Genomic DNA, 23,998 nt, shown 5'->3' with positions numbered 1-23,998 from the left:
GAAAAAAAGGATTAGGTGTTACTGGGAGCAGAAAATACAGAAGATACATCACCGACAGATAATTGGCCTTTTAGTTGCTTCATTCTGACAACAGTAATCCAGATAACTGTGCCTCGCAGTAATAAGCATTGAAGGGATTACAATGTAATATTTTAGTCCACTACTTGGAGGTTCCTGTTGCTGCTGGGAATATAGGGTGGATATCATTAATGTCTGTTTTCAGTGGACAGGCTGGCATGTGAACAACTCCAAAGTTGTCTTAAGCTTGGGATAAACCTGATGTCTAGTTAAAAAGCCAAAAAAGTTAAGACTAAACCACATGTGAAGATTTTAAGAGGAATTAATCCACCAGACCAGACACTGAACAACCGGTCAGTGACGACTTAAGTTGTGCAGGTAGACGACCAAGGAAATTCTGCAAGAACACCAAATGTCATCCAGCTTGGTCCGATCAGTCTCCACACTTAAATTCTAACACTACAATACAGAATATGTTATGAGCGATTATTATGATTTGTTAAATGGCACCTCTGATGCAGTTTTTCTGAATATTGAGTGTAATGTAATAAGTAATACAATTATTTACTGTTACTGTTAAGCAATCCATAATGTTATTACTTTCCAAATGAGTAATGTGTTATAGTTATAATTATACATACACACACGCAACGTTATGTTTTCCAGACATGAGTGGACCCTGATGAACAACGTAGTCAATTTAAATGAAGCGGTACCAAATATCCATGTTTGCTTCCAAACTGCACTTTTTAGTTGTCCCGAGGACAATGTTGTTCATTGGCAATATTCTGCCAAAGAGTTTGAAGTTTCACATGATCTTGGTAGCTTTTACGCTGTAATCACAAACAGACATTTGCCTGAGGCCCTTTACTAACTACAGGGATAATTCTGCATGGGACACTGAGCTATTCAGAGCAATAATTAGAGTTTCTACAACAGCAAAACGCACTACTGTGCCGATTTTTTATATATATATATATATATATATATATATATATATACATACAGTATATACACACTGTCAAAATGTTACACTTTATTCTCTAAGTCAAATTATTATAAGATTTTACATTATTTGATTGTGTAAAAAGCGAAGCTACAAGTTATATTGTATATAATAAGGGAGCCAAAGTAAAGTACTACAATGATTGTCTGTATATGATCAAATATTCCATGTAAATGCATTCCAATTGTTTCAATCAAAATTGTCACTAATGATCCAAAATGTTTGCACATAATAACTTTCATTTAATATGATCCCCTTGACGTTTTCAGATAATTTTCATGTTATTTAAATTAAATATACACGCAGTAGCTGCTTTAGTAGCAGGTCTACTGGGATGATTTTGAGTGAACCATACTGTATGAAACTGGTACATGAACATATATCCTTATTGATATGGTCTGAGGCTATTCTTACACAATGAAGAACTTCAGGGGCTCCAAAGACAATGAAATCATCTCAACCTCTCGTAGACAGCACACATTCTTGCAAAAGTCAGACTTGCACTGTAGAGAGCAATCCATTCTCCATCTGACCCACAACAAAAGGTCAAGACCAGGCATCAAGTGTGTAATTAAAACGCTATGTGAAACTAAGATTGTTCACCCTCAACACTAGGAGGTTTGAGGAGTGATGAAAGAGCTTCTCGCAGTCCAGAGCTGAAGAGCATATAACAACATTAGCATTAGCACCCGAATACTGCACATTATACTTTCTACACTGTAATCTTCCCAACATTACCATCAGTCTGAATCCATGATGTCCTTGATATCTCCTCCCTCAGATTCCTTTTTGTTCCGCTCCACAGACTTTCCTATTTGTGGCTGGGGCTAGAACATATTTGTACAATATCTTGCACCACAGCACCATGTGCAAATTGAGAAAATATAATGTTTCACAACTCATAGCGCCTTAAATCATCTGGGAAAATAAACTGGGTGCACTCCAGAGGTTTTAGTGGGCCTTTAACCTTACTTGAGAATTCCAGCGAAATGTTGAGTCTCCACTTTGCTTCCATTTCTGGAAATTTTTGAGAGTAGTGATACCGAGTAAAGCAAAATATGTCCACTGATTCCTGACAAACGTCGTTCTACATCAGACTATACATATTTCTAATGAGGGATGATCTGCATCTGAATAAATTAGGCTCTAACTATCAAAACAAAATATCATAATATGAAATATTACATCCCAAAATCACCATCTGCACAGGAAAATATGTTTTCACTTTGACATCTGTGAAGACCTGATTCTCCTTAAGATGGCACATCTGCACTACAGTGATCAAAAGCATCGCTCACTGAGAGATCAGGAAACTTCGTCACCATTTAAAATAGACTTGGAAAAATATTCAACTCTCCGCAGAGACATCAGGCGTCCTCGCTCTGCCCAACTCAGATGCCTCTCCTTTAAACTGAACCTGAACAGCAGCCATTTGTCTTCCAGCTATTTATCTCCAGTGACTACATTTCTAATCAAGAATCTCAACTGACACTGTAGAAACTCACGTTCAGGTAATAAACTTTATTCCATACAAGAAGTTAAGAAAATTGCTTCACTTGTATCATCAGAGCTTTATGTTCACATGTTCATGGATGATAATAGAGGCATTGATGTTTTTCAGGGAAGTTATGCCGATTCTTGCACATGGACATTCAAAACATTGAAAGTCTTTTGATAAGAACAAGAAGAACTTAAGAGTTTCATCACATCAAATGCAGTTTTAGGTGGGTGATTTATTCAGCTGATTTATCCTGCAATATCCTTTCAAACAAATGTTTGTACTTATTACTTATATCTCTATATAAAATATATGTAATTCCCATTCAGGACTCAAATGACATATGGCATGCATATGAACAAGTGAGTCACAGGAAATGACATATTTACTGGATGAAATTCAGAGGACAAGAGACAGCTCAAAGACACATAGATATAACTCATGAAATTCCATAACGTTGGTGTGAGGCAAAATATTGTGCGATTGTGAAAAATGTTTTTGCCTCGATTAAAAAACCCCACAAAAAGCACAAGCTGTTCATCTTAAGTTTCCTGGGACTGTGTAAACAATAAACAGTATCATTTTAACAGAACTCTGGCATTTGTGTTATTAAGATGGTTTTAGCATTATTACCAATAACTGCTAACTGCTAAATGTTTATAAAGTTTATCATTTTAAACAAAGACGAAACTAGTCAAGTTAAACAAGGATTTCTTTGGCTATAATTGTTATTGATGCAACGTATGGAGATTTCAGTATGTCTGTAAATTACCAAGAGTCCTCTAAATTGTGGAAGCTGTCATATAGAAGCAGAGCTTCATAATGAATGTCTGCACACATCTCGTAGCCTGAAACAGTCAGAATCCTACATACGTCATAAAGACGAAAAATGGCAAAATCATTTCAAACAAGCCTTTGAGATTTGAGAAACGCCTCGGGCCTCCCTTGTCTTTCATGTAATGCACGCGAACACACATCCACACACCTTCAACACAACACCTGGCGCTGGAACATTGAGTACAGGAAGAGAAGCAGAGAGAACTTATGTCCTCGATGTAACTGTCAAATAAATGCATGTACAGGTATGAAAGTCTGTAAGCCTCCGTATTGCATGAGAACGAAGGCTGACATGAGTTTCCACCTGTCCACATGTGCGTCCTGACCCTGCTCGACAGTGAACATGCCCCTTATATTGTTTTATGACTGGAGCTCCACAAGCTCCGAGCCTCCAAACACCTGTACAATAAATCACCAGCCCGGTCCTGGGGGTGTTATATAACCCAGCAGGGGTTTACTGATGCCAAACACAGAAGTGCCTGCGGTGGAGGCCTGACTGGGGGGCGGCAGGGGTCCACTCGTACTCTACACAGGTAGCTGCTTCTGTGGCACATGGGTGTCATCACAGAGGAGGAGAACAGTGATACAACATGTTGCTAGCGACCACAACGTTTTTCCAAAAGAAGAGAATAATGTTTTTCTACTCTGTGAACTGTATGAATTATTGGGAGCAGAAAAACAGAAATAATGAGCAACTCACTGTCACACTACCTAAGCTGAATATACTGTTGTAGTGATGGATTCTGATATGTGGCAAGCATTTAACTGAACATTTATTATAAAAACTAGTATTTAATATAAACAATAAATCACAGCCCTCCGTGTCTATGAAGCGTTTCTATGAAGCATCCTTTTATTTTTTTCACCTGCAGCTTTACTTTAAGCAGTGTAGTTTTCAGCAGCAGCTGCTTTGAGTGTGTCTAAAAACTGGCCAAGTATCAAACAAACGGCAGATAAAGTTAGCGACTTTGTCTTGCACCAATTTTGATTGTTTTTAAATTCCGTTGTACTCTGTGCAATGACAATAAAGGAATTCTGATTCTGATTTCGCTTCTTTTAGCTCATTGTATTGGTCTTACCCACAAACTGTGCTCTCGTTAACTTTGTATCCACCAGATTTTCTGTGAAAAAGCTCTTAAAATACACTTTGAACTCATCATTAATCTGCAGTAGGACTCTAGGAGGGAGTGTGTAACATTACCAGTTGCAGCTGAGTGATAACATTAATGAGGAGTTATGTTGTTATGTAACTGCTGGATGTGTAAATATGCAACTGTTTGGCAAATACATCCACCACAACAGCTATAGCTTGGCTAGAAAAAAGAAAATCAACAAGCAGTTTTAACACTGTTACAACAGATTTCGGACTTTCAATATATAACTTTGGTGACCAGTCCCAGAAACATGTAAAGAAAAAGGACCATACTGTTGCAGTTTTCTGAGTGAACAAGACATCATGTTTCTGGCTGTATGCTTTTCATATGTTGGACCGTCAATAAACAGAAATGGGAATGGTTTGGTTCAAAAACGGTGAATACAGCTGAGATGTAAACCAGCTGTGGAGCTGTAGTCACAGTTTGTACCAGCTGCAGTTTCCATAAGAACAAAATAAATATGTAAAATGCAGATGGGAAAAGGTGATGTGAACACAAACAAACGAAGAAATAAGTCACAACACGAGGGTGTACAGTGGCGATATGAGCTCATGAAGCTCCATCTCAACAGTACAATCAGTGCGATGCCAGAGACTCGATGACACTGAAAGAGTGAAGAGTGGCTGGTGTGTTCGATAACGTCAGGGGGAATACTGCTGCACACCGCACTCCTGTCTGTGCCTTGTTTGCGCAGACCCCACCGTTTTCTGCTCATAGTGTTCTGAGTCGTGGCAGAGCAAATTTCCAAGAACAAGACAAGCTTCAGAAAGTCCCTCTGTGTGGAGCCAAGTGTTAATCTAAACCCTTTGACTCCACAGGAGGCAGAGTGGAGGGAGTGAAACCAACTCTGGCTCGAGAGCAACACTGACAAGTAATATCACTTCTCTCTTCATCAGCCCTGCATGCGATGTATGTGATCTTATTGTGAAATTCGCTGACATTGAGGTTTTTGTAACAGGGATTTTGCATAAATTCACCACATAAAAGCAAATGGTAAGAAGTAACTTAGGCAGCATTTGGGCTCAACTCTTAAAATATCATCAGCACATACAGTCTGCCATTATGGGTTAATCACAAATGCCCTAAAAGCAGCTTCACACAAAACAGCATCAATTTACTTAGATTGAGTAGTTGACACGCTTCAAGCGGAGTTGTGTTGAATGGATCAGCTTTCGGATCTATTAATAAGAACAGAATAGGAAGCAAATAATAAGTTTCAATAGGTTCATATATTAACAGATTTCAACAACAATTTTGATTTTACCACTCTTTCTCAATGTCATAGTCAAAATATGAAGGAGAGTGAACTCAAATGCACTGCACACTGCATTCATTAAAAAAGAAACAAGCAATTGCTTAAAAAAACAGAAATGATGTAAGACTTCCAGCCCTATTTCAATGATCTGAAAGTACCGTCTAAAGCCGTAGCAAACATACATTTAGGGCGTTTTCAATTCAACTTTTGTTAGCGGTGGATAATTTGAGCACAAAGTAAGGTGCATGGTTCAAAGAGGTGGTAATTAGAGGTGTGTTTTGGGTGTAACATGATATAAACCAATTAGAGTGTCACCTCCGTTTAAAAGCCAGGTGCTACAACAGTAACACACTGCTGACGCACCAATGCTTCACTATTAATAATCTAATGAGGTCATATATAATAAGGTATCAGTCAGAGAAACCACACAAGGACTTTGCTGCGAACAATTCTGTACTTTCACTTATTTAGGACATTTGCTGTGTTGGTACTTTACTTAAGCAAAAGATCTGAATACTTTGTCCACCACTGAAGAACTGAAAGAGTTATATTTCTTGGAAAGTTTTGGGTCAAACACACAGTTTGGAAGACTTTACCAATCCCTCTGCACTCAGGGTTTTTCTGCCAAATCTTAAAGCCCAGAAAGAGCTTCACTATTTCTGTTGTGTCAGTATAGATTGTACAGATGATATCTGAATTAAGCGAGGTGACTGCAGCACTACGTCAGCACTGGCTTCAGTTGCTGTTATTTTGTGTTATGTCAGCTCAGCTGTCGTATGTTTTTCCACGTCCTGCTTGTGACAGCAGAAGTTCCTAACCTTGTTCCACTCTCTACACTCTGCTGCTGCATGTGAAATCAGAAAGATCACGTCACAAGCAAGGCTTTGCCACTGTAGCAAGGAAACACATAATCACACTGTATAACACTGCAGAGACACAGATTAGGCTCACTGCAGTCCCCCAGCATAAACAGGGTTGTTCCGACCTTCATAGAGTCTTAATGTGGTTGTAAATGGCATATTTCTGAACAGTTTGACTGTGTTTATTAGTGGTACCTTTGCTATAAGCCGGTCTGCAGCCTGGTTTTTCCAGAGCAGTCACTTTCTAAATCCAATTACTGACATTTCCCAGAAGTCCCAAAGCCCCCATAAAGACATCAGATCTCATTCCACCCAGGTCACTTCACAAGCAGAAGTGCGAGGAGCTGACTGGAAGCTTCATTCAGAGGTTGATACAAATTTTCTTAGTCATTTTTTGCAAATATTGCAGATAGGTGCGAGGGGGAGGACCTACACTCACAATTTCTCAGCTTAGAACAGGTCATATGCTCATTTTACAGACATCTTTCATATTCACAGTGCAGCTTTTGATATGCAAATGGTGTCTCAACATCCACCAATTAGACATTGTAAGGCTTTTGTGAGCGTCTTTTTCCCATCATGTTGAAATGCCTCCTGGGAAAAGCCCACCAAAAGACATCTCCAGATGTACCTAGGGAGCAATGCAGACACAAATGACTGATTTTATTCAGACTCTGACAAACGCAAAGGGAGTGTCTGTTCTGTAGCTGTGTCATCTGACTGATGACACTAAATGAAACTCTTAGTTGTACCAATGGGAATACAGTTTTACTGCACAAGAATTGTAACATACAAAAGTCTATTTCTTTGTGTCTTCACATCAGCAGAGCAAGTGCAGTATTATGGAACAACATAGCCAAAGACAAGGCTGGACTACACCAGAACCATATATCAGGAGCAAGTGGCAGCCAGTACAGGAGTGCCAAAACCTGCAGTTCCTTGAATGGCCACTTGAGAATGCCTCCAAAAGGAAGTCAATCTCCATTGACTCCTAAGTTAAAATGGCCAGCTTCACAGCAAAAATGAACATGGTTACAGCCCAGTACAAAAAACTGTTTGGCTCCAAGTAGCTTATTTATCTACACAGGACAACTGTATGGGGGTGAATTTTCATACATGTCATCCATTTGAGTTGTTTAAAACTTAAAGTTGTGTGTAATTAAGCTGCTTTGAGTGACAGGTTGGAACCACCATAGTTGCCTTGATGTCTTCGAGTCTCAGCCATTGACTGTCAGCCAGAATGATACAGAAAGAGATTCTCCACGGTGCTGGTTTCAGCAATCAGGCTTCATTGGCCCGCCTCAGCTTCACCTACACAGCACCTCTTTGCCCATTTTTGCATTAGCCGGGAGTTAGGCGGAGTCAGACACTGCCAAGATGGTGACGTCAGCGCCACCCACTATGAGCCTCAAAATTGCTGTTTTGGAAACATATGGGTAACCTCATAGTTGTTACGTCCATACTTTATACAGTCTATGATTCTATGATTTAAGACCCTGACTATCTCCTGTACTGATCAAAGTAGCTCTGGTTCATGATAGGCTGATGCACAGAAATTACTTTTGAAACACATTTGTTGCAGAAATTAACAACTTCTGGAGGTGCAATACTGCAATCAGAGTGTATATACAGTAGTATTTCATCATTAAATGAAACCGCACACATCTTAATGTCTGTCAGCACTGTGTAACACTTCCTTTTTACATCTAATCCTGCACATGTTGCTCATATTAGCTTGCAAACATACTTATTTTGTAATGTTACCCTGAACCCACCGTGCACTGATTTACACACATTATGACTCTCTTTTCAGGGCCTGTTATACTGTAGTATCTGCTGTTTCAACACTCTTCACACAGGGAACTTGTACATTCTCAAACATGGCAGGAGTAATGTGAGCTCTGACAACTTGTCCACTCCACAATACATGCAAGTAGAGTGTAATAAAATACAGCATATTGTCTAAAGTGGCTACTGAGACTCAGTGCAATAGATAATAGAGCATGTCAACACACCCAACCATGAAGAACATGCAGTACTTTAAGTACTTTGGGGATAATTTAAATCCTTTCTTATCTAATCTTTCCTGAATCACTTTGCCTGTTTTTTGGAATTCAACAATCATGCAGGCCAGCATTTTTATGCCACATGGAGTAGTTTAAAATTATAGTTTTTTTCTCATATATATAACGAGCCATGCCGAGTTTGTGGTAGAAATCACACCAAGAGCTCTGTTGCAGCTTTATCACCATGTTGTACCTGTTTAAACAGAGAAGACTACAAGCATGAGCCTGGCCTATGCCCAGGGCTTACAAAAGCTAGTTATTAAAATGACTGGTGGCATCACTTTTTACACTTCCTTTGAGGTAAAGCCTGTAACTACTGTCATGTAAAGAAAGTGTACAGAGAGGCAGGAAAAAAACTTTACGAGCATGTTGCATAATGTTGCATTTTAAGGGGCGCCTCTCTCCCCTGTATCGTCCGCTCACAGGTGAAAAAGAGAATTCACAGTGCCGTGCTTCGTTTCATCATCCTTAGAGAGCTGCTGTCTAGAAACTGCAATGCACTCTCTGCTTGGAAACTATTTCTCGTTCGTGCTGGTATGGTATTGTCCCCAGCTATAAAACTGTACATAATGCATATTGGCATATGGGAAACAACCGCAGGCGAGAGAACACACTGTTCAGATGTTTCAGACCACAAAAAGAGCAGATTTGACCTTATATGGCCCATCGAAGTTCTGCACTGAATTACTGAGATAACAAACACAGCACATTTTTTTCTCTGAGAAAAGTTTGACTCAGAGTTAAAATCATTACTTTTTAAGCTTGAAAAATGTAAGCCTTTCCCTCACCATTCCCAAAGAGTACAGATCTCCTGCAAAGCTATTCAACTGTTCAACAAAAACAAAAACAGGAAGAAACACCCCTGTTAAGCATACAGTCCATAATTTCCAGTCCTACTAAATATGAAAAGCAAAATCAGTTTAAATAAAAATCAAGTGATCTTCATACAAAGGGAGCTTAACATTTTCAAATTTCAAATCTATGAATCTGAGAGAGGCGATTATCACTCTTTGGTTGAAATGCACACAGCTCATTGGCATATATCACTTGTAACAGGGGGCTTTGGTCAGGCTCTGACTGAAATCAAATGGTAACAAAGATGGGAAGCCAGTAGTTTGTCATATTTCATGAGCTCACTGTTTGTTTTCAATGTTGAATCTTCATCTAAATGTAAATAAATAGGCAATAAACTAGTGATTTAGTGACAGACACTCAGAATTTAAATCTTTCTAAACAAAGATCAGTAGTTGACAAAAATGTAATCTGACCTATTTTGATGCTGTTAATTGTTTACACGAGTCGTGATTAAAAATGTTGGAGTGAAACAAGCTTTTCATATATGATTAAGTGATAATTGCTTGTGGTATATTACTGTATTGTACTTTTCAATTATTTCATTAAAGTTTTATGTGGTCCTGCAATTTCAAGACCACCTATAAAGGCCAAAACACACGGGCATCGAACGGCACACGCAAGAACAACTGCCCCAATTATTTTCTATGTACAACCCCCACTGGGGCGCCCTGCATATGTTCTGATATATTTGTTTTGGCATGATGCATGATGCTTCCTATTGTACTATAGGCAGCACTTGAAGCATTGAAACAGAGTTTTTCCAGTCTAAGTAGATGGAAGTAGGGGACAGAGTCAGTGTGTCCGAGTTCTTTAAAGGCCTCTCTGCACATCTGGACTGTGCAGCAAAGGACACACCGCTAAAAGGAACCAGATTCACTTCATCTAAAGGGTCAGATGCTAGAATCAAGGGTAAGAGATGTTGGTGTGTTTCTGTGTCAGATTCAGTCATAATCTGACAATGCTGTTAGATCTTACCGGTGATCTGCAAAAGATTCAACTATGAACTTGTTTTTAATTACGCTCTGGGATGATAACTGCAAGACAGATGAACAGAGGTGTACCGCTGAATTCAGATACATCGCATGCACTCTTGTTAACTGCAGCTGGCGACACTCCTCTGCTCTGAGTAATCACTACATCTGGTGTGTTTGCGCAAACGTGCATGAGTATACGTTCATCTTTTAAAGATGCCATAAACCTTACTCACTTTATGATACTTCAGCTGTTAGTCTGCTTTCCTTGGACCATCAGCGCTGTGGTGGGTCTAAACCTCAGTCAGTGAGCAAACTGTCACCTATGGCTACTATCCCAACTATTGCACACACATACAGAACATCTGTTGTTTGGCCTCGAGAGTGATTATGAGGAGAGATCAGACTAATATAATCATCATGTTAATAACACATGCCTCCGAGTATCATCATCATCATCATCATCATCATCATCTAGGGCAGCGTCTTGTTTCATCTCCAGTCCAGTGATGTGGGACACTGTGAGCCTCATCCAGAGGACACACATGTTGCACACCTCAAACAGGCCGGACATCTGCTCCAAAAATTTTGCTAATCAAGCTACAAAATATCTCAAAACAGTAGCAAAAACAATATTTTCTATGGCCTGAATGCAGACAGTAGACATGGTCATGAGTCTGGATCAGGGGTCACATACACATCCAGTAACACTTCAGAGGTGACTCATTTATAACAAACATCTGTGAAACAATATTAATTGTGGTTTGTGTGAAACAAATTATAAAAGCACTGGTCCTTACAGTACTATTTTTATGTAGGTACTTTCTGTTACTTTTTGGTAAATATGTGGATGTACTGTGTGTATAACCAGACTCAGATTCAGAAAGCTGAAATGAAATGCGAAAATAAAGCAAAAACAGGGGTCTACAGCAATGTTAGGAACTTAGCATGCTAACATCTGCTATTTAGAACCCAAAGCTCAGTCAATTTGCAAATTTTCAGTCACAAACCAAAGCACTGGACAAATTAAGATTTAGACGTGATGATCACAAGTCACCCTGAGAGACACAAATGTGTGGAACAACATTCACTGCAATCCATCCAACTGTCGTGGAGACATTGCAGTCAAAAACAAGAATGTCAGCTTTCATGTTGGCACTACAGGAAAAAAAACCACCAGAGATCATCAGAATCATGATTCTCCCTCTGTCTGCCATCGGCGATGGATCAGCGTAACCATAGGGCTGAGTATAGGTTTCATAAAGATGTTCATTTTAACCAACTGGTGAGCAGTGTCAAAGGGGAAAAACATTTGTTTTGTAACTACAGTTTCTTTACATTCACAAAGCAAACTCTATTCTCCACATTCAGCTAAATGTGGACTCAGAGAAAGACGAGTTTCACTCAAATTCAAAATATTTAAGGACACTTTAAATTTCTGAAAATACATTTCTAAATGTGTTTCAAATAAGTAAACAAATCCATTATTTGTAGATGATGGATTTGAGTTGTGAGCTTTCACAGATGTTTGTCGCACTGAGTGATTTTGTGGTAAAACTACAGCTGCTCTGACTTTGAGACGTATGGGGCCACCATCAATGCAGCTTGAACGTTTTGTCTCCTCCTGTTGCCAATGAAGTCCCAAAGCATGAGACAGGAGGTGGGAGCCCGCCAGTATCAGCCCATGATCTCATGAGAAAGGAAGTGAGACGTGTTAAATGTTCCCAACATCCAGTTTATGAAGTCCTTCTGACTTGTAAGTGGAAACAAAGGGAGTGGATTTATACCCTGACATCTTACACGAGTTTGTATATGTAAATGTCAGCAGACAAGGTTAGACGTTGTTTTGATTGTGTTGTCAGGTACTCTGGTTATCATTGCTCACCCCATTTAAAACCTGCATCTTATACTCAAACTGTTGACTTAGCTTCACAAAGTTAGTGTTTGTGACACGACTATTGCACTGAGCAGACTTCACTTTATTCTACTTTTTGTCCTCTTGAATTTCTGTCACAAAACACCTATTCAATCCTCCTGCCAGAAAGTGAAACACAATGGGAAAATCAATGAACTGTAATTCATGTTTCGCAGATCATTACAGATGTCTGTTTTACGAGAGCTAGGCGAAGAGTAGATAACACTTATTTTAACACTTCCTAAGTCAGCAGGCCAAAACTGCCTGTTTTGTTATGCCTCTGTACCTACTTGACATAGAGAAATAGTTAAACAACCTTCTACTTGCAGGTTTAGGCGCTTGTAAGGAGGAGAATAAGTGGACTGCAAATGCTACTTTGCTCAAATAAAACCACTCACTTAAACTCGTCCCTTTCATTCAAAGTTCTTATCAAGACACTAAAGGAAAAAGAGAACGTGAGATTGTCTACCGTTCAGTTTCTGTTCCTGTCCGGTTTACACTGAGATCAATAGGTTTCCTTTAATCCTCATCAATTCCCTCTTCAGAAGCAAGCGTTATTGTTTATTCTTAAAGTTTAGTTCATTTAAAAAAAAAAAAATTCTGTGAATTTTTTTTTTCCATTCAACTATATTCTTTTTGGATAAAATCTTACCTGTAATCCAAATGGAGAATCCAGCGCGTCCGAATCCAGGCAGCGGCTCCTCTCCTTCTCCACACAGCAGCAGTGGCATCGGCCTTCATCGTGTCTCCAGCTCGCTGTAAATCCTCTATCGTCCAACACAAAGTCCAACCTGCATATTGTACAGTTTGAATAGTCAATTGATGTGAACGTTTTCTAAAGATGCAAACGGTTTGTAGTTATCTAATAGTTGCTTCTCACTCTCTCTACTACTTTAAATGTTCACGAAACCAGAACGGAAAATGTTGTGATTAGCCAAGTACAACGCCACAATATTTCTGAAGCAATAAAACTTCACATTTAAATCTCGTATACACCACGTGTCTCTCCGGCTGTTTTTGTTTTTCATTGATGGTCATAAAATAAAGAGGAGCTACATTCAATTTAAAACACACACACACACACACACACACACACTGCGATTAATCATCAAAACACATCAAGTTCTGGTCATCCGTAACTTACTTGTGGACAACAAATTATCAAAACACAGTACCTCTGTCTTGGATAACTTTAACATATACTATTATGCAGTAACACAACTTTATCTCAGTGTGGATAGTTTGCCTATCGGACTCCTTGTTTTTCTTCTGGTTTTCTCGCTCCCTCTTCTCTCTCACCTTTGACACGTTCAAAACTGAAGTATTAATTCTCCAATTGAATTTGATTGTTTTCTGTTAAATTTACCAGTCTATGTGGGTTACAAATGTTCTGACAAAAAGCTATGGTGCTTTGAGCTGATTGTAATTATTTCAGCTTTTTGGAACTGGTTTATTGTGAAATGACTTATTGAAGCTATCAGAAGCAGTTTTCCCTCTGTATCCATTAGAGCCTGAAACACTCACTTCAAGTGGTCCACATGTTGCCTTATAGTACCTGTAAATAACAGTTGTTACCTGTAGGTACAAATGCAACGATAACAGACATGTTCCCTCCCAATGTCAACCTATACTAAAGGGTCTATATTTTCAAGGTACAGAGAGTGGACAGATCAGAGGGGAAATTAGCACACCCCATTCAAATTAAAATTCGGTCTTAAGTGGTTAAATACCAATTTTGAGGGAATGTCTGTCTCCTCTGGTCCACACAACACTTCTCTGCACTGGGCAGAGCATACACATAATTATCCTGACTGAACTTTTGCCAATCTTCATTTCTACTTGTCTCTGACACTCTGTCTGATGTAGTACATTTCTTACCAACCATAATTTTAACCCTGACAACATGTCTTACAAAGGGCAGCACAGTGATGACCACATGTAGACCACAAGTTGATGTTTTATGTTGGAAATAGAAAAAAAAAAAAAACATTCATTTGAGCAAAACTTTCAACTCCCATGTCACAAGAAAAAAAAAACTTAATTTTTTTTGCTGGATGTTTTTAATTTAAAATGAATTTGTTACCATGTGGAAGCACTTCACAGACGCGGATGATTTTGCTCCTCATTCTTCTTAATTTGCTGCTTAACTCGAATATAAAAGGAACATTTTCACTGACGTTTCAAAGGTCATGGAGTGCAGTGTTAATCCTAAACCTCATCAAAAACATTGGCTGGGGGGTAATGAGTATTTTTCAAATGCTATCGGGATCAAAAGATCATGAGAAGTCTAAAACATTGTCTGCATACACTTTTCTCAATGAAGCATCAGTCTGGGGTTTTAGGTGAACCATTGAAAGTCCACATGTCAGAGCTTAAACTTTTTCACACATATACTACTTGTAATATTAAGGGCTTTAATTTATTAAAGGACGGTTCCCACAGACAGTGAAGTAAGATCAATCCCAGGTTCTAAAAGTTACATTCATGGCTGTGGAAGTCAGTTTCTCTCACAATGAAACTAAATTAAGTCTAAATAATAAAACTATTTTTGAAAAGGTGGCAGTGTTAAAGACTATTAAATTCAGTTTCCTAAGTTAGTCGTCATCAGTGAAGGCATATGTGCACAAAAGCCGTTTATAAAAGGGGAAGCAGTTCATAAGTTGATGGAAAAGGAGGCGTGAATGCAGATAAAACATCTCCACTAACACAATACCAGCTTTATAGCAGCTTTGGCAGTCAGGGAGGAGCTACATAAAAAACCTTTGTATGGCTTGAAGAAAAGGGGGATTCCCGCACAATGCTTATACACTTAAGACCTTTATTGAGTCAGGAAATTAGGCTTGTATTCTGTACATGGGTTTTACATTCAGTTTGTGAAACTGACATAAAACTAAAGCCCTTCCTTCAGACAGCTAATTTTAACTGATAGAATTCACTGCTCTCAGCAGAAGGCACTAAGTGCATAGAGACTCCGATCATTTGATGAATAGGGGATAAAAGACAGAACAAAAAACCTTACAAACATTCATAAAAGAGAGACTACTGGGAAGATTTTCAAACCTTTGCATCACATAAAATAAATGGATCGGCTGATGATTTAAAAATATTATTTATCAAAGTCAGATTTCAGATGGAAATCACAAACTGATTCCAGGTTTAACTCCTCCATGCTTTGCACCAATATCTGAATGAATGAAGAAATGCAACAAGAAAAACAACAAACAAGCTGTTGGTTGCACAATATTTGATATATGACTGTGAGACTGAGCAGACGTCATGATCAGATCAATTTTCATGCTGATACCAAAATTGTGTTCTCGTGATGCTACCCCCTTTGGGTGTCTCCACAGTTGTAAACACATTTCTCATCTTTTCCATTTTTATTCTACAGTAAATCACAAGGTGGGGGAGTTTATTATAAATGCCCAAAGCAAGGTGAAGTCTCTTTTCCTGCTGACCAAAGGACTATAAATATGTCTCATCCCTAAGACACATAAACTGCATGCATCGACTGCTTCCACCTGTGTGGCCATCAGAGTACGTCATGTGCCGCATCACGTGTGAGGACTGTCCCTGTCTGTGTCTTTAGCCAGGCTCTGCAGCAGAGACCTCTGGAAGGCTTTGTCACACGACTCAGGGACCAGAAACTCGAGCAGCAGGTCACAGACACAGTAGATCAGATGTCTGCAGAAAGCCACACAAACAGGACAATGAGAGACTGACATCACCTGATGATACAGAGCCTCTTATGGATGATATGCAGGATGAAAATGAAACACAGAATTCAGATCTATCCTAAACATTAAGACTGCGGTTATACTGTTTAGTGTATTATGAATATGAGAACCAGAGACTATTATTCAGTTTTTGAGCTCTTGAGTGTAGCAGTTGTTAAAAGAGCAGAATCAGACACGCTTACGCAACAGCAGAGGCTCCCAAATTCTTTCCTAAGAAGGGACAAAAGTAAAACTTTAGGGAGGGCCATGGGCCAAAAATGAATGCTTATGTTCGGTGACATTAAATTTGATTTAAATGTAATGTGTTTTACAAAAAATTAACATTCTTAATTTGAAATACAATTTCAGGATTATTTAAACACTACTCTTTAATCTGCATAATATTAATAATATTATTTTGCAGAAATGATTGTATAACACAGGCATCTTGCCAATTTTTCCCAAATTTGCTTGACTTGATTTATCTTGACTGGCATCCGAAAGTTAATGATGTAGGACACACTGACAGCACATGAGCATTAGCAGGTGAGAGAGTGAAAACCATAATTCTTCATAGATAGAACGTTGGCCAATGTAATTTAAAAGGGACGCTGGACACCATTAAGATGTAAAACTCATATTATGAACCTTTTAGCTGCACAACATTTACACTTTGTGTTCATTATAGACCAAAACAAGGAGGGTGCGGGCCCAACTTGGTCTGCGAGCCCCAAACTGGTCTGCTCTGCTCAACAGTTTGGCTGCTGACTCACTTGTTTATCTGATGGTCCTGCAAAGACTCCAGCATGGTCTCCAAGCTCAGTCTGTACTTTTCGCTGCCCAGCATGTCAGTGATGAGCTCTGTTCAGGAACAACATAATGAAATCTGTAAAAATCAGAACAGCACCTGTACACCTGTAATCTGAGTATGACAGCTGCCACAGACCTGGGAGCAGCTGCATTAGACAGCCCAAACATTGCTCCTTGGTTTCCTCCCTTTCTGTGTCACTTCGCTCTGGCTGTGGCTGAGCAGGCAGCGTACCGCCAGGCCACACCGCCTCCTGCAGCACTTGTAGGTAAATCACCCAGCAGGGGTCGCTGGTAAGGTGGGCAAGACCGACATCCAACCATCTGAGACAAAACAAAAAAAATCAGTAGTTTAGTGCAATATTTGTGTCCTTGTGTGCATGAGTGTGCTTTTTCTATGAGTTTTCAGCCCCTGTGTGTAACGGACGAAAACGAATGCATTCACATACAAACATGCTTTGATTGATTAGGAAAGAGTGACTATCATGCACAGAAGGGTAATACAAACAAGCATTTTATAAACCTTTGCAGAAGCGTGAACATTATTTACTGACACACTGAGTGAACCTTAAAAGTCCCAGAGGTGTATATCAAGTCCAAAAATGGAGGCTAGTATAAAGAGTTAATGACAACAGAACACCAGAGATGAGAAAAGTCCTGTTCCTACAGAGCATGTGGAAAAGAGAAAAGTCTTTGTTTAAATCTGTGTAGGGAGGAAGTCATAAACATTGCATTGTAAGAGAAAAATTCTATTTTGAGAGGCGATTTGAGAGAATGACATCCAACAGTCATGTGCAACAAACCTCTTAATACCTCATAAAGCTGTACCTTTCACTAGAAAAGGATCTAGTGTCTGGATGTCCAGCTGAATGGAGGAAAAATAATTGAATACAACAAACCTGGCAACCAATGGATCTGTGGTCACATATTTGTATGTGTTAGAAGAAGCAACTGCAGCCCACGTGTGACTCTTGTGGCACTGCTCTGTCTTTAGTGATGAATCTCTCAACCATACAGTACCCAGAAATTCACTGTAAGTGGATAATGATCAAAATGATAAATATGAGATTATACATTATTTTATAAAAACTCTAACTCTTTTTTGCATGCATGCCATCCTCGGTGTGTTTTAGGGTGTCAGGAGTGAGTTACATGTTAACTATATGAATGACATAAAAACAGCCGAGAAAGCGACAGAGAGACTGACAACCTCCTACCTTTCAATGAAGGTGCCAAAGAGCAGTCTGATGGTCTTCTGTATATTCTCAGTGCACAGCCAATTCCACTGATCCTTCATCAACAGACACAAGATGTTCAAAGCAACATCTGCCACAGCTGTGTCTGCAGGACATACACACACACAAAAAAAATCCCACAAATTAAGAATGAATTTCTACACAACAATGGGAATCTTCACACAGTTGACAAACTGTATAGACAAAACTGTTGGGACTACTTGGATTACTAGGCTCAAACTTGAACTAACAGTGGAGTTTTGCTGCGCCTAAGTGGTGATTCTATGTTACTGCATGTTGTGCCTCCAACGCTGCTAGGACTACATCTGAACGGATGTTATGGATTAAAAAAAAAGTAAGTAAAACTAATCTAAACTAAGTACAATGAACTGAACCTGTGACATGAGTTTTCCCTGATGTCTTCTTGTCTTTGCCTTGCTGCTCACAGTTCTGCTTGGCTGTCTCTTTTCCTTCCAGCCCACATAAACGTTTCTCCTGCTCTCTGACAAAGCTCTCCAGGCCAGACATTGAAATGCCATTGAGGACCTAAACAGTCACAATTAACAGATTATGTGTTAAGAGAATGTGCGCTCAGTTCTGTTTCAAACACTTGTTTATCAGGATCGTAAATTCTGCATGGTAACTTACAGTGCTGCCTTCACTAAAGCAGTATGTCACTTTAGGATGGAGGTCAGGTATATTGAGAAATGGGGAAATTTTGCTTGGGAACATCAGCCTTCTGAAGCACAAAACACAAAATCAGAGATCCCCAATTAGTAAGAAACAAAACACGAATAACTTGATAAGAGCACAAAAACCCTGCACTCCTCATATGGCTTTAAAAAACTCATCATTGTCAAACTTTTCCCTAAGCTTGGATGATTCATCCCCTTTAAGATGCATTCAAATGACCCAATTTATATGGAAAATTACTCTTTCGATGAACTGCTTATAACTCATGGGTTTATGCAAACTGTAAATAGGGATCCCAAGTGGATTTAAGACTGAGAACTCTCACCTGTACTTTCTGTTGTCCATTGTTCTTCCATAAGTGTCTCCCTCCATGTCCTCTGTTGGACTGAGGGGCTCGGGATAAGGGAAAGCTGTTTTCAAGGTGTCGAAAGCATTTTCCATCATCTTTAATGGAAACCAAAAAAAACTAGATTTACTGCCTCATGGTTGTTCGCCTCCGCTAACCAGTCAAGTTGCAGTTTATTTACATGTGTGTCCACGTACATGTTACATGTGTGTGTACAATTCATTGTATAACATACTGTATGGAGTGAAGACTTGGAAGAAATTTGTTCTATTTACAGACATCTATATTCAAATATGGATGTTGCTGCAAAGAAGCTACAAATTCAAAAATGTGGATGCTTCACACACATCTGTACAATCAGCACAGTGGACACCCAATATTAATGCCACCAATTCAATGTCTGACCAAATGTGAAATATGCTCACAATCTCCCTTTCTGTTCCTGAGTTATGGTGTAGAATAATGACCAGAAAAGTGTTTTGCAGAACATCATGATGTCACAGTGAATGTGACCGTTGACCGTTTGGAAATACATTTTTCATTCGTCCCATTAGACATTAGTGTGAGATTTTGGCATAATTAGCCCATGCATTGTTGAGTTATTGCCACAGATGTGCTTTGTGAGGTCACAGTGATCTTTGACCACCAAAAGCTAATCAGTTCCCCTCTGAGTTCAAGTGAACGTTTGTTTCAAATTTGAAGAAATTCCCTTTAGGCATTCCTACGATATGGAGTTCATGACAATTGGAGAGACGTAAGGACAACTAAAGAACATAACGTCTCTGGGCAGGCACGACTGTAGCCGGCGGGGACACATAAAAACAAAGAGACGCATAATGAGAGCTTGTGCCTCGAGTATGATCAAATCTTCAGACATTCACTCACATCTCGACTAAAAGTTGAACTAACTTTTTAACATTTTATGTGATTCATTTCATCGTGTTAGTTTTTTCTCTCATTTTATCAAAGAAACGCTTAGAGATCTCATTATGTCTCTTACAGTCACATCCTCACCTTATCAATTCTGGACTTGACAAAAGGCTTCCTTCCAAAGTACGTGCAAACATCTGAGTTGAGAGCCAGAAACTCCTGCATGTCTTCACTGTTGGCTGTCTCAGGAATAATGCTTAGTTGCTAGAAAAAGAAAATCATTTCACTACAAGACCACACACATTTTTGATGATGCAGAGTGAAGTTATAATCCTCATACCTACTTTAAGAAAAGCGTCCAGTTGGCTTTTACGAGTTTCAACCTTCTCACTGTCTGGACTGCCAAATGGGAGGTCAGGGAACATTTTCTTAGGGCCTTTGACATCTGAAATGCATAACATTGACGTATCTGTCTTGGCATAGTTAAGCCTTAATGATATGTTTGAGCATTGGATCATTTCTTACTCTTGATTACTCTCTTTATTTCAGGCCTTTCCTCTAAACGTGTCTGCAAGTTGAGGAACTCGCTGTATCTGCGATTGACGGTGTGACAGGCTGAAGGTTCCAGAGAACTTGCGTTATCAGTGTCCGTCACCATCTCAAACTGTAAAACAGAAAATATGCGGGTAATGTGTAAATATCGACATTCAAATATCAGTCAATTGAGGATGGGAGCACGAGGTGGTGTTACCTTTACAGTGTAGAGAGTATAGGGATGCGTGCCGGTGCCGCGCGTCTCCTTCGCAGTTGCAGTACCAACAATTTGCACGTTCTGGATGCTCGCAGGGGCAGCAGGGTTGTTGGGGGTATCGAAGTTGTAGGAAGTTAGACAAAACCTTCTCGGAGGACAAGCTGGGGATTTCTCCTGGGCGATGCCTGACGGCCACAGGGGGTCCTCGGGCACCCCCACCACCTTCGGCCCGAGATTTCTCAGAGGACCAAAGCAGCCGATGGACTGGTCATCCTTCAAAGTCAGTAAGTTCCAGAAGTTGGTCGGAGGACTGCAGTCGCAGAAGCCTCCTGCCAGGTCATCTTCAGAGTCTGACTGAATGAGCGATTCCAGTGGGACTATTTTGGAGCTTGATGAGTTGGAGTAGCGGGTGGATGTGAACGAGCAGCAGTTCACTTTGTACGGTGTGAGCAAACCTGCGTGGCAACTTTGTGCTTTCCCAGCAGACGACAGGCTGGCCATGCTGTCCCTCTCACTGATCGTTGCCCGGCTGTGAAGATCGTGAAAGTCTGATGTACTTTTGCTGTTTGCTGGATCATAGGAGGACAGCGACTTGCAGGTGGTCCAGGACTCCTGCTGGATCTTGCATTTGTACAGTGGATCTGCGGGGAGGTCATCCACACTGATTTCCTGTGATTCTCTGGATCTGGTGAATATGTCTACAATGGTCTGGTTGAGCCAGTCAGGATCAGATAGCCTGCTGATGAGCGGTAAGAGCATGTTGGAGGTGATGAGTTCTGTGACCACGTAACCGCCAGTCCTGGTTTCCATCTGAGGGTACGGGACAAGCACATGCAGCACCAGGTGAACTAGAGCTCTGGAGTAGCGGAGCTCAGCATCTGCACTGCTCACAGCTGGATGAGGGGCATCTACTTCACTGTAGAGCTGCCAGAGGCCCATGCTCTCCTTCTGTGTTGACTGTATCTGTCTCACTGTCATGTAGCTCTGCAGGTGACTCCCATACAGCTGTAGCAGCCGTTGAACCAACGCTTTTCTGTCCACTCGTCGTGCTCGCTCCTTCAGCTCCATCACCGACTCCAGCATCGAATTACGCACGGCCCGTTCAAACTCCCCCTCCACTTCAGGCAGCAGAGTACGGTACCACGAGGACACGAAGTCACGCACGGCTTTGTGGACGGCGCTGTGGATCTCATGGTTCAACCTCCACTCGTGCTCAGGGGAATACAGAGGTGGGTTCACTTTACCAAGAGGTAAAAAGTGCTCCAGGTGGAGGACGCTGTCGGCGTCTAGTAAGGCCCGGGACCCAAGCCAACCTCCGAGAACCACCAACAGACTGGTGAAGACGCAGAGGAGCCAAACGTTCACCAGGAGGTGGAAGAGGACGAGCCATGCCAGCAGAGCTCCAAGCCCTAACAACCTCGGCTGCCCAAGAAACTCTGACAGGGTCCAGTGATGAGAGCTGTTTGTGGTCGGCATTACAGTCAGCAGGTGAAATATGTCCTGTTGAAAGAAGACACATCCCGTTATACAACCAGCAATAACAACGTGATGATTGGAACTGCTTGAACTTATTTTCAAATATTTTAATGATGGATTAATCTGACAATTTTTTCAGTTTATCATTTGGTCTATTATATGTAAGAAAATAATGCAGTCCCAGTTTCCCATACTAGTAGGAGACAACTGCCCAAAATTCGATATTCAGTTAACAATGTCATGAAACAGAGGAAAGCAGCAAATCCTCACATGCTTTTTCAAATGACTTAAGTGATTAATCAACCATTACAATAGTTGACATTTCCTTTTTTGTCAATCAACTGATTAATGAATCGAATAATCACTTCAGTGCTACTTGTTACATAAAAACAAGTAGTGTAGTAGTGTGTCCTCCATATCATAACTCTCATTTCTGATATTATTTGGAGTATGTGTTTGAACTGAGATAATAATAATGTATTCATTCCCACTATAGAATACCAACTATGGCACATGTTCAAATTAAGACAAGTAGCAGTAACAAATTCAAAACATATTGTCAAGCACAAAATCATTTTTACTGAACGCTGTTGAGAGACTGCTTTATATTTTCTACTATCAGAAAAGTACAGTTGAAGAAAAACGAAGGGAAATGTACAGTCATATTAATTCTCGTTATAAAGCCAGCAAAGAGACAATAAAACATACAGTACCCGAGAGCTTGTAGGAGCCTCATTGCACGACTACAAGCCGCAGAGAGTGTCTTCCTTCTCCGGGACATGCTCTAATCCTCCAACAAAGATTATCTGGATAGACACACACACGGCCCATATGGACAGCTAGTTGGTAGCTGACGTGTGCGCGCACTTAACCTGGTAGCAAAGAGACGCAGCCGAGAGAACAACACAGTCCTCTGCTGCTCCAAACAAACTTCACAGATCAGTATTACATTCACCAAATACATACACAAGAACATGCTGAAAAAATGCACATGTAAATTAATTAAAAAAAAAAAAAAGAATAAATAGATACATGTATAAAAGGTTGGCAATTTATCAGAACATAAGCAAAATATATTTTTTTCAATTTATTTACATTTCTATAGGCCTACAACTAGCCTACATTTTTTTTTCTTCTTCTGTAGGCTATATGTCTATTAGGCTACATATACAGTGGGTACGGAAAGTATTCAGACCCCTTTAAATTTTTCATTCTTTGTTTCATTGTAGCCATTTGCTAAAATAAAAAAAGTTCATTTTATTTCTCATTAATGTACACTCAGCACCCCATCTTGACAGAAAAAAACAGAAATGTAGAAATTTGTGCAAATTTATTAAAAAAGAAAAACTGAAATATCACATGGTCATAAGTATTCAGACCCTTTGCTCAGTATTGAGTAGAAGCACCCTTTTGAGCTAGTACAGCCATGAGTCTTCTTGGGAATGATGCAACAAGCTTTTCACACCTGGATTTGGGGATCCTCTGCCATTCTTCCTTGCAGATCCTCTCCAGTTCCGTCAGGTTGGATGGTGAACGTTGGTGGACAGCCATTTTCAGGTCTCTCCAGAGATGTTCAATTGGGTTTAGGTCAGGGCTCTGGCTGGGCCAGTCAAGGATGGTCACAGAGTTGTTCCGAAGCCACTCCTTTGTTATTTTAGCTGTGTGCTTA

At 40.0% G+C, this 23,998-nt stretch overlaps 1 protein-coding gene across 1 annotated transcript; it reads right to left on the bottom strand.

Annotated features, from left to right (window-relative positions):
• Nucleotides 1–15,247: 15,247 nt before the first annotated feature.
• snx19a (sorting nexin 19a) lies at nucleotides 15,248–23,256 on the bottom strand. Its single transcript, XM_069716413.1, has 12 exons — nucleotides 23,043–23,256; nucleotides 20,854–22,353; nucleotides 20,628–20,766; nucleotides 20,447–20,547; nucleotides 20,247–20,366; nucleotides 19,212–19,330; nucleotides 18,842–18,932; nucleotides 18,589–18,739; nucleotides 18,176–18,299; nucleotides 17,098–17,282; nucleotides 16,925–17,012; nucleotides 15,248–16,119 (listed from the first exon to the last, which is right to left on the bottom strand). Exons 2-12 carry the CDS (start codon nucleotides 22,327–22,329, stop codon nucleotides 15,990–15,992), a joined length of 2,724 nt encoding a protein of 907 aa, XP_069572514.1. The 5' UTR covers nucleotides 22,330–22,353; nucleotides 23,043–23,256; the 3' UTR covers nucleotides 15,248–15,989.
• Between the last annotated feature and the right edge of the window lie 742 nt (nucleotides 23,257–23,998).

Source organism: Brachyistius frenatus, unplaced genomic scaffold, assembly GCF_029030835.1.
Source record: "Brachyistius frenatus isolate BFR_SWC_R1_liver_20210118 unplaced genomic scaffold, ASM2903083v1 Contig_157, whole genome shotgun sequence".
Taxonomy (NCBI): domain Eukaryota; kingdom Metazoa; phylum Chordata; class Actinopteri; family Embiotocidae; genus Brachyistius; species Brachyistius frenatus.
The sequence above is the reverse complement of the archived record's forward strand: the minus strand, read 5'-3'. Positions and strand labels throughout refer to the sequence as shown.